The sequence below is a fragment of the Parasteatoda tepidariorum genome, chromosome 7 (assembly GCF_982258835.1).
Source record: "Parasteatoda tepidariorum strain Cologne lab strain chromosome 7, Ptep-v5.0, whole genome shotgun sequence".
Taxonomy (NCBI): domain Eukaryota; kingdom Metazoa; phylum Arthropoda; class Arachnida; order Araneae; family Theridiidae; genus Parasteatoda; species Parasteatoda tepidariorum.
This window is the reverse complement of record NC_141761.1, coordinates 8,960,885-8,973,122: the sequence shown is the minus strand read 5'-3', so window position 1 is coordinate 8,973,122 and position 12,238 is coordinate 8,960,885. Positions and strand designations below refer to the sequence as shown.

Genomic DNA, 12,238 nt, shown 5'->3' with positions numbered 1-12,238 from the left:
CTGTCAATAGTACAACTAACCAAGTTTAATTTACTGTTGTTGCCCAAGTAGTAAAGGTCATGTTAGCCTTGTCACCTTAGAGTGTTGCCATTGATTGAGAATTTCCCACGTCTGGCAATATTTCAAGATACGGATAAAATTACCAAGACAGAGAAACTTTTAAGAGGAAGCAAGAGAAAATTTTCCTCTCAAATTCTCTTTCACCTTCATTACTTATTTAAAGTGTAGAAAAAGTGAGTTCAGACAAACTTAGAGTAAGCCGTGAAGTTTCAAATACTGAAAAGAAAATTTTAAAATATACAAATGAAAATAAATTAAGAGATGATAAATTAGGATTACGCAACAGAGAAGTTCTCTTCAAATAATTTGTTTGCATTTTAATATTTTGAAGTATTTTTTTCAGCTGTTGAAACTTTGACTTACTCCATGTTTTCCGGAACTTACTTTTTCTTTCTTTTAAATTAGTAATGCAGGAGAAAGAGAATTTACAACAAAAAATTTCTTCCGCGGTATGGACTAAATCAGGACAAAGTCTTAATTTAAATTCCTCTTTGTGTGGTTGTTAGACAACAATTCTCTTGACTGTAATGTAAAGATCTTTGTTGTTGATTTCAGGTGAATGATGCTTGTGGTAACAGTTGGCCCTGGATTTATTTTCTTAGCCTTGTCATTCTGGGATCTTTCTTTGTTCTCAATCTAGTACTTGGTGTTTTGAGTGGGTGAGTCAGTAATTTTTTGTTTAAAGTTTACCATGCTACTTAATTTATTTAATAGTCATTTAAAGTTTTTAAATATTTCAACCCTAAAGTGAGAAAAAAGATTTTTGAGTTTTTAATTTCTGGATGATTCCCCAAATTCAGTGTCTGTCTGATATATTTTATTTTTGTTTTGAATTGCATTAGGTGGTAATTTATTTTCATTATAACATCTAATAATTTTGGCATACTAATTGCACTGTTTTGTTAAATTCATTTTTATAATCAAAGTAGTATTCAATAAACATGTTAGTAGTTAGTATTTTAATTTTATTATTGTCTGCAATGCGTAAAAACACAGTTTCTAGTAGAACCCTGAAGTGAAGCATCACTGGCTGGGGTCAGTAAGCGGGCGGGTGACCACTTTGATCAGATTTTGTAGGGACCAAGGGTGTGCAGTATTGGTCCTTGTTAAGCTGTTCTACCTTAAAGTGCTCTACTTTGCACGCAAGTAGAGGAGCCATCCCCTCTTTCGAGGGTTGAAATTCCGATAGCACGTCTTCGGATCATCCTCGGGGGATGTTCCCTAGACCGTCGACAATAGCGCATTGTGCAGCTCTAGTGCGACGTTAATAAAGTTCCTACCTACCTAATTATATTTTTATTATATCATCATTTTTATTACAGTTTTAATTCAATTATATATTTTCCAATTTTTTTTAATAAGAAGTAGAAAACTTCTCACACAAACGTTGCAACACTACTTAACTTGATCTTTTTGTAAGAAAAATTGCAATCAAGGTTGAATTAAATTAAATTTGTATTTTCCTGTGTGAGTTGATAATTATGATATAATTTTTAATGTTTCTTTTTAAAATAAAACAGGGTTTGTTGATTTAAATCACAATTTAAATCATGTTTGATTAAATCAGGTTGATTGTTGAGGAATTAAATGATTTAAATCAAAGGATTTTTTTAAAAAAATCATTGATTTAAATCAACTGATTTTTTTTAATATATATATTGATTTGAAAAATTTAAAAACACTGTTTTAAATTATTAATACTTTTATTCCTTTTCTTAGTTTTAAAATGCATTTTAAATAAATTGCTGTTTTAGTTTTAAAATTTATTATTGCTGAATTAATTCATTTTAGCTAACGAAATTACTTTCTTTCTTGGTATGTGTTAAATTTCAACACATTTGAAATTAAATTTTTATAAATCCTTTGATTCTTGAGATTGAAAGTACAGATTAAAGTATTTTTTTCTCATAATATGTTTACAGTATCTTTGACGTTTTCAGATTTTCTCTAAGGAAATTTTGCGAGAAAATTTTTTTCAAAGTTTAAAAAAAAATTTTTTTTTTGCTTAATTTATCTATTTTGATGTAAGAATATTTTAATATAAAAATGTATAGATTAAATGTTTATTTATTTTCTGATGAATGACTACATTTATAAACACAATCTGTTACATTTAGTCATTTTAAAAATCGAAAGAAAAAAAATCACTATTTTAAATTAAAATTATGGTTTGTTAATTGAAACTTTTGAATAGTTAAAATATTCTTTAAATTCTCTATTTCATCTAGTCTTTAAATTTCAATCATGCATTTGTTTCAAAATGGTTTTGATTCATTCAAAGCTATGTATTATAAGGAAAAATTGTTTTAGGTAGTTAGAGCTTCTGAAATATTCTTGTAATATAGTTTTAATATTGATTTAATGAGTAAACATTTATAAAGTATGATTAAACATTTATAAAGTTTTTTTAGTTATGAATCAAAGTTCTTACAGTATATTTGAATAAAAATCAAAAAATCCGATTTTTTTTTTAAATTTTAAAAGAAAAAATTTTAAAAAAATCACGAGCCCTGAAATAAAACTTTCAAATTGAACTTAAAACTGCTGCAACTTTAGTAAAATTGCTTTTGCTTATTATGAAGGAGTAGAATTGGTGGATGGAAATTTCTTTCAAACTAAATTTTCAAGTTTTCAATCAATAATGCCTCAGCAAAATTACAGTATTTTGTGCACCAAACTTGTTAGTCATGTGCAAATGCTCAGTTCAAAAGTTTCTTTTCTTACAATACTGTCAATAATAATTTTTTTTTTAAAAATTTGTCTAAAAAAGGAAAAAAAACTTGTGTGGGTTTTCATAATATTCAAATACTTTTCGTTTCAGTGAGTTTTCAAAAGAAAGAGAAAAAGCAAAAGAGAGGGGTGACTTTCACAAACTTAGAGAAAAACAGCAAATTGAAGAAGATCTCAGAGGCTATTAGAATTGGATAACACAAGCTGGTATTTGAAACTTTATAACTATATGATTATGACTCTATATGAACTATATGACTCTTGGTTATCTAACGTTGAATTCAACTTACTTATTTATCCCAATACCATCATTACTAAATTTAAATGTACATTTCACAAAATAAAATTATGAAATTTTTTAACTATTTAATGAAATGGTTCCTATACAGTCGAATTTTCTTCTTATAATTGAGTGCGAAGGAATGCTTTCTTTTTATAATAACTGCTCATAAAAGTTTATACACTATCCAGACACCCGATTTTTATGGTGATGGTGGTGGGTGTTTCTCGTGGTTTGGCCTGTGTATGTTAGTTCCTGTGGTTGGGAAACATGAACTTTGAAATGGATGTGAACAATGCTGCAATCCCAACATTATGGCAATATTTCGGCCCAATTCTCTTCCAGCAGGCTCCATTCACACATCGGGGCTTGCACATCCGTGGTTTGACGAAATGAGTATTCAAAAACTGAACTGTTCTTCTCAGAGGCCCTATCTAATTCTCTTTGTGAGGAATTAGAACACAGATTACATAGCAAGTTATATTGACCCTCCTAACTGCAAGCACTCACTTCAGCTATGATGGAAGTCAATTCCTATCAAAAACTGATGAAAAGTCTTCCCAGACATGTGTATTATATATAATATGTGCCTCAGGACGCTTTAAGTCCATACACTTGGTTGTCAGGATACTTTTGTCCAGATAGTGTTACCTACTTACTAAATTATAAATATAGTATTTAGTTTTTCTTTCTGTGTAAAAAAAGTAAGCCTTTCAACTGTTATAATTTCTCTTCCTTGTGTTGTTGTTTTTTGGATGAGACTCATGGTCTGAAAAATATTGTCGTTTGCATTACTGCTTTTGGAAAAAGTTCCCACCCACAATTGCTGGATTTATGACTCATTTGTTTCTGTTGCCTTTGGAATCTTAAATGGATTTTTCTAAGAAAGGATTAGTTGAACTGAAGAGGTAGAAATTTTAGGAATCGCAAAAGTATTGCTTGCTAAAATCGGGGTTTGCTTGTTAAAAGCAAGCACATTTTTCAGACTGGCAAATTCCTGCTCTATCATTCCACCATTAAAAAGAATTAAGCTAATTCGTTTTGAAAAGATAACAGAAACTGTCTTGAAACTCCTTATTGTTTTAAACTTTATAACTTCTTTAACTTTTAATTTAATTACTTTTTAAACTTTTTAAGTACTTTATTTTTAAACAGAATACTTTCATTTTTACTCACAAAAATGATTTTTATTGGTTATTTGTGTTAAAACAGGGTGCGTAGCCTTTTTAAAAAGTGCTTAAGGGTGCTTATTTTTGATTTACGTTTTTTAAAAGCCTTTACTTTAAAGGTGCTTTTCTTCATTAGGATTTTGTAAAAAGTGCTCAATTTTCTATCTTTCAAAATGGCCGTTTTTTTCTTTGCTGTGTCCTCATAAATTTTTTTTTAAAATTGCTTTATAAAATCTTTTTGCTAAAAGTGTCAGGGGTAATTGTATTCTGGGTTTGTTGTATTATTCTTCCAGATCTTAAAAATTAGGAGTAGGCATATGATTTTTCTGGGGATGTCGTGGAATTCCGCGTTTCTCGTGACCATCAATTCTTGAACTTTCGCTAATCCAAAATTATAATCTGAGGAAATTTTCATGAATATCCTTAATCTAATATCAAACTTTGAAACCTTTGCTTATTCCAGCTAACAAGACACTTACATACGCGTGATTCTTCCGCCGATTGAGTCTTTTGCGGATTTTCATGTTTTTGAATATTTGAAACTGTGCTGGAATCTGCTATTATTGCAATCCCTACTCACATGGTTTGAAAAATCAAACATTGATTTTCGTATTTACCTAATTTAAAAGTTGCACGTTGAGATTCGTATTCATGTGATTTAAAAATCGTACATCGCGATTGGTATTCACGCAATTTGAAAACCTAATGTTGCGATATTAAAATCCAATGTCGAGATTCATGTTAGAGAGATTTTAAAAATCCAACTAAAAAATTTATTACTATGAAAGTGTGATTCTGCAGTGGTAGATAATTTAATTATAAATATTATTTAAAAAAAATTATGTTAAATACAAAACATGTTTGATAAGTTAAGTATCAAGTAATGCATTTACAATTAAAGAAATAGTTTATAACATTCCTAATGGGAGTCAATACTAGATGCCCTTTTGGCCTTGTTTACTATTGATCTAAGTATTTTGCTATAATTAGTTAGCAGTCCTTAATTAACTTTTTATGTAGGTAAATCAAATTACATGCTTAAGGTAATCTCAGATCCTGTTTTAGGATATTTTTCAAAAGTCCTTTTATTGTATGAAATTACATTTGCAAACAATATGGTATTTTTTTAATTGTTGATTTGCAATAGCTATTCACAACTTTTAAGTTTTGTTCATCTCAGTTAGGGTGGCACAAAATTTCTTTCTGAAAAAAATTCACAGTTTTTTTAATTTGAAAAATGTTTGAGATCTAAATTTTTTAGTATCTTAAAATTTGCTCCATCACTGCTTTTGTTTTGACTTTTAAAACAGCAAAAATTTAAATTATTCTTTTATAATGATTTTAATTTAGGTGGAAAAAAAAACCTGTGGCAGAATTTTTTTCGGGCTTTCTGCGACATGCCTCTCTATTACTAATATCTTTCTGCAAAATTCTTTTAAATATAAAAAATATACTTGTTAGTAACCGAAACGTCAACTTAAATAATTTTTTTTTCTTTAATCTAATATTGTGGCAGATATTCTCGCATTTTGTATGTGAAAAATACACTAATAATTTCCTTTTAAGCAATTTTGTTAATCATCATCACATTAAAAGAAAATAATAAAAAAGTTTTGAAATCCGTAGCAGTAACTATCGGGAAAAAACGATTGAAGGCGAAATCAAGTGAATCGGTTTCTTCGAAAAAGGGTTACTAAATGCATGTTTTCATTTCGAGATTCAGTTGCTATAATAAATAATATCAAATTAATAATATAGGATTTTAAAAACTATGTGAAATCTAAATTAATAACTAAATAAAAAAATTAATAGAAGGAAAATTTCTGCTGAGAAGAAAACATAAATTATTTACTTCCTAACAGAAAAATCTTTTTGCAAGAACTCAGTAATGTTCTGTGACATTGTCGCCACGATTCTGCCACAGGGGGAAAAAATATCACCCATTAGTATATTTTTAAAATATGTTACTGACAATACAATCTAGTTAATTCTTACCCGAAAGATTATGTATCTTATGAAACTGAAGCTTTACTTTGAGTTTAAATCATTTAAGCTAGTTTATTTTATTTTTCTTGACGGAAGATCTTCTAAAAATCAAAATCAGTTTTAAAATGCACATAATTAAAGATAGGTTGCTTTCATATTTCTTATATGGTTTTTATCCTATGTAATTATTTAGAATTAAAACTTACTACTTGTTCCACTTGACATTTTTTTTCTATTTATAATATGATATAAAACTTATTTAGCATTATTTTAGTTAGCATTATTTTTGTTTAGCATCATTTATGCACTGATTTTGCTCTAGATGTTGGAAAATTCTGTTGATTTCATAGTATTTTGTGTAATTAAAATTTTTTACTTATTTACTATGAACCATGATCTTATTTTTCATTTTGCATTTAATAAAATTGTTATTTTGTATAAATATTGGATCACCGAGTCACATAATTAGGAACCTGTCTGTATTTCCCATCAATTAGTTCATAATAACTTTTATCAAAAATATTTTTATCTCATCCATAACTTTAAATATTTCATTCTGAGTTTTTGTTCTTTCTGGCATGTAAACAAGTTTAATATTTCTAACCAGCAATCCTTGACTTTCATCCAAAAAAAAAAAGTTTCCCTTTTGTCTTAACAGAGCCTTCCAAGTCAAGGACACAAATTGTCAAGAAGGCACTCTTAATGGTGGCTCCATCATGATGTGGACTGCTTTTTCATGTCATGAACTGGGTCCTGTAATTCGATTGCACCACCCATAAATGACTAGAAAAGGTAATCAATTGCAGCCATTCGTGGACATCATGTACCTAAGCAACAATGAAGAAAAAAATAACATTAGTTTAAAAAATCCATAATTGAATATTAAAAGATTTATAGCAACAGATTTTCAAATGGTAAAAATGTAAATTTTAAATAACAAAAAAAAAAAAAAAAAAAAAAAATTTGCGTAAATAAACTTATTAATTATAACACACAATTACTCAATGACTTTATATAGAACTTAATTTCATTACTAGAATATCAATTGATTTTAATCAAATTTTTGAAGGAGTTTGTCCATTTGTTTTCTGGATAAATAAACAATGCTAAAAATCCCTTTAATTCCATTTACTTGATTGAAAATGATATTTAAATAAATGTTTTTGGACACATTAGAATTCCATGTAATTAGTTCATTTATACGTATTAAATTTAAAATCACTCCTTTTATCGTAGAAGTCAACATTACAGATATTCTTCTTTTTTAATACTTTATCTAAAAAACTAAAATTAATACAGGGTTCCCACTCTTTCAACAAAGCAAAAATTAAGCACTTTTGATGACTTTCTTTTTGAAAAAATTAAGTACTGTTCTGAAAAATTAAGGACTTTAAAAATAGTATGATTGTTTATCATCGAATATACCTTCCCAAAAAAAAATCTAAAAATACTAAAAAACAATTTTATGTCAAAAACATTATTATGTATAATGTAAGCACTGATATAATTGTATTAATTAACAGGGCTTGCCAAAGAATTACCGGGAAATTTTTGCAAAACCGGGTGGTTTTTTTTTTTTTTTTAAATTTCTAGATTGTTAAAAAATGTCATTCAGATTGTAAAAGTTAACATATGAAACTAATCTGCATTCCATTTTTAATGATTTCATTGAAATTGAATTGCAAAATTAAGTGCATAAATTAAGATTTGAAATTTTTTTTTTTATGTATATAAAAAAAAGAGTAAATAAAGAAATTTGTCTAAAACATTAAAAAAATTAATTCAACAAGTTTTTATATTTCACTACTACAAGGCGCATAGCCAAATTTTTCAACAAAAAAATATTACCTTTTAAGTACTTTTAAAGCGTTAAAAAATTATTTTTAAGCATGATATACATTGACAAAATGCAAAATAATTTTCAAAGACTTTACATGATCGTGATAAAATAACTAGTTTCTGACAAAAAAACTCTTTTTTTGATTATATTAGTCATTATAAAATGATCAAGAGATCTATTGGTTCTATAACAGAGGGTGGAAAATGAAGCCTTGTAATATATCATAAAGTAAGATTAATTCCTCAGAGTAAATATTCCTTAACGGAATTGTATAATTTCGAAAATTAAATATATTAAATCAAAAATAATTCTAAAAACATATTTAATATTAAAAGTGCAAAAATAAGTTAGCTAGAAATGACAAAAAAATTAGATGTATTCTATTGATTCGAACAAATTAAATGTTTTACATTGTCAAGATAATTATTAATTAGAATTTCCTAAAAATCAAAATTGCAATTATGTATATTTTTATAATTATAATAAGAACTTAAAAGAACATCTTTCAGTTTAGAAAGAGGAATGCTATAATAACAACATTATATACTAAATAAAAACTATATTTTTATACATTAAATAGAGTTACTACTGTAACTGCCAATACAATTTCTTACAGTTCAACTCGTATGTATTATATTATTAAAAAAAATTTGCACTTGCATATTAGAAATCTTTTCAAATCAGGCGTGAGCTCATGACGATAGGAGCAGTTTTTCTGCGGAATCTATCTCGAGAAGCTGGTCTAAATACTGCTTTCTAGGGGACTAAAACCATTAAAAAAACTTCGTTGTAGCTTATAAAGAAGAAGGAAATGTAAAAATTAGCTTTTCGTACACAAGTATTTGTTTACTTCCATACAAAGCACTTTTTCTCATGTTTTTATCTAACTCTCTATAATATTTGAATTTCAAAAGAATAAAATAGCCTTCGCATATAAGTAAGCTACAAGCTTAAAATATTTCATCCCCACAAGTGTTCTAAATAAAAGCAAACTTCAGCTCAATATAAGGGAGCTTAGTTATATATATATGCATTTATTTATATATATATATATATATATATATATATATATATATATATATATATATATATATATATATATATATATATATATATATATATATACATATATATATATATATATATACATATATATATATACAGGTGATTATCAAAATAATGGAAACACTTGTGAATAAAAGAGACATTTAAGAATTCGCTTCATAAGCATTAAAATATAATCTTAGCTACCAGTTTTTTTTAATATAAAAAGTACATATATTAGGTGGTATGAGAGAGCTTTAGCGGAGTTACCTACGTTTTGATTTTTTGTCAGAAGCGTAAAATGTCAGACCTCACAGATTTTCAGAGAGGCCAAATTGTAGGAGCCCGACTAGTTGGAGTAACACTGACCGAAACTTCCCAGCTTTTAGGCGTTTCTAGAGGTACGGTGTCTAAATTCATTACAGCATACACACAGCTCGGAAAGACAAGTTTAACAAAGCAAAGTAGTGAATGGAAGGAGAAGCTGAGTGAAAGAGACCGATGGGTATTGAAGCGGATTGTAATGTCTAAAAAGAAAACAACTGCAGCCACAGTGACCACAGAGCTCAATCAGCATCTGGATTCTCCAGTGTCAACAATTACAGTTAGGAGATACCTTCATAAAGAGAACATTTACGGCAGAACAGCAATTCCCAAGCCTTCAAAATCTAGGGTGTTTCCATTATTTTGATAACCACCTGTATATATATATATATATATATATATATATATATATATATATATATATATATATATATATATATATATATATATATATATATATATATATATATATATATATATATATGCATTTATTTATATATTTTATTATATGTCTTACTACTATTTACGAAAATACAATTGAAATATTACATGGTTACAATTGTCGTAAATTGATTTGAAATGATTAAATGCATGATTCAAAATTTTAAGTATAAATACTTGTAGAAAAGAAAACTTTTTACTTTTCAAAAGGAAGGTTTTTCTGCAGGAATTCTGTAACGTTCTGCTACCAGTTCGACACGTCGCTGCAATTTTGCCACTAGGAAAATGTTTATTGGTCGTTTTTAGGGGTTACCTCTATTGACTTCAAAATGTTAAAATATACATGATCTTCGCCCAGCGTTTTTAATTTTAGCTATTTTCATTTTCTTGGAGCGGAAAAGCCACTGGTTTTGGTATCGTGAAATCAGAATCAATGAATAACATTTAGTGTTTATAAGAATAATCCCTTCTGATATAATTATGAGTAAAAATAAATTTACCAATTATGATGATAGAACTATTTAAATGAAAGAAAAATTATGTTTTTGTTTAAGTTTTTTTATCAGATACAAATTAGTTAGCTTTAAAAGATGGGAAGAGGTTTGTTTGTTTGAGGTGCTTAGTTTTTTCTAAAAAGACCTAACTATGTATTATCTTTAAAGTTTCATAATTTGTTATAAAATTATTTTAAGTGTCAAGCATTACTTTACTGTAAGTTTGAGTAATATTTGACACTTTTAGTCAATAAATACTAATACAAATACTCCACTTTACTATTAGAGTTAATTTTAACAGTCGCAAATATAAAGTGTGAAACCTATGCCAATATCTTCAATAAGTTGAAAAAGGTTTTTATTATGTTCTTCAGAAAATCAGTAATGTTAATTTTCTAGTTGTAACTTTTATATTCAATTTAAGTATAGGAGAAATACAAAATAATCTCAATCTGAACTGTAACTTAAAAAGAAAATTGTAAGACTTATTCTCTTTTTTTTTATAACACTTTATGTAATTTATGAATGAAATACCAAGAAGAAAGTTCACCTAATTTCATCATGTTTTTTTCTCTTAATATTTTAGTAACAATGAATTATCTTAATTGAAAAGTATATTTTTTCTTAACTATCATCATTCATTACCAAGAGTGATATCTTCATAATGATAAAATTTTTGTCTCATGGTTTTAAATTTTTGAGATTAACTAAAAAGAAATAAATTACTATTATATTTTTACTGTTCATTGGTTTTATCCCTTTGTAGCTTGGTGAAATTTTTTTGTTTAAAGGGCATCACCAAGGATCTTTTCTAGTAAATGCTTCTATGGTTTTACATATATTAGTGCCAAAAACATTTCTTTAGATATATTTATTATTTCTTTAAAGCTTTTTTCTATATTTAAGAAAATAACAGACTATCTTCTAGAAAAAAATAGTTTAGTTTATGATAGTATTAAATATTTTTGCGATTTGATTTTTTATAAATATTGATATATTTATCTTATTATCGAAAGATTTTGCAAAGCTTGTATTTAATTTTATTTTAAATTATTTGGTGATTCATATTGTAAATTTTTTCTAGTACATTAATGGTGGAAGCTTGGAACAGCTTTTTCGGAAAAATAAGCATATTGAATTGTCATGGGAGACAAGAATTAAACTGCCATTAGATATAGCTCATGGCATATGTTACTTGCATTCCCGTGGTGTTTTTCGCCGAGTTCTTACTTCAAAGGTATGAAACATCTGTTATGATTTGACCTCATCTTTCTTTTCATTCTGTGTTTATTGTTGTGTTGCTGGCATCAGATTTGTTTGATTAGTTTTTTTATTTTATTTGCTTGTATTTTAGTGTGTGCACTGGTAAGAAATTACCAGCTATTAAAACTATTTTTACATCTCATAATTATGGAGAACTTTATGTGTATTGTAAGGATAATAACTGAATTTTTTTTTTAGAGTTTATCTTTTTTTCTATAATTTTACCTACTGGTTATGAGAACATGTTGGCTGTAAAATTATTAAATTATAATCAGCTATTTTTTTAAGTGTTATAAATTAAACAAAATAAAAATTTTAAATTTACCTAAAATAGTTTTTTAGTTTAAATTTGAGTCATGCTTAACATCGTGCACCAGCACGATCCCCCCCCCCCTTTTTTTTTTCCTTAAGGTTTTTTTAAAAAATTAATTAGACCTAAAATGCTTAAACAATATTTTTTTAGTAGATTTGATTTTTAATACTTGTGAATCTTAATTGAACTATGACATTTAACTCTTTGACACACAATTTTTATTAAACATATTTTTTATTATTTAATATTAATTTGGCTCAAAATGAATGAAAAATATTATATTTAGCACTTTAA

General features: G+C 27.0%; 1 protein-coding gene and 1 long non-coding RNA gene across 11 annotated transcripts in view; one reads left to right on the top strand and one right to left on the bottom strand.

The window, feature by feature from the left end:
- LOC147806807 (muscle calcium channel subunit alpha-1-like) overlaps positions 1-12,238 on the top strand; it is a 51,722-nt gene that overhangs the window by 26,843 nt on the left and 12,641 nt on the right. For 8 of the 10 annotated variants that reach the window (XR_015435239.1, XR_015435240.1, XR_015435246.1 and 5 more), the window contains 3 exons: positions 616-719; positions 2,882-2,997; positions 11,453-11,605. Coding sequence is in view for 2 of the 10 variants with exons in the window: in XM_087167244.1 (XP_087023370.1) it covers positions 616-723 (108 nt within the window). In the remaining 8 variants the exon portion in view is untranslated. Of the gene's footprint in view, positions 1-615; positions 726-2,881; positions 2,998-11,452; positions 11,606-12,238 lie in introns of those variants that run through there. The other 2 variants (XM_087167245.1, XM_087167244.1) reach the window with 2 other exon arrangements.
- LOC147806808 (uncharacterized) lies at positions 6,509-9,072 on the bottom strand. Its single transcript, XR_015435259.1, has 2 exons — positions 8,726-9,072; positions 6,509-7,052 (listed from the first exon to the last, which is right to left on the bottom strand). It is a non-coding gene; the product is annotated as an uncharacterized LOC147806808 (long non-coding RNA).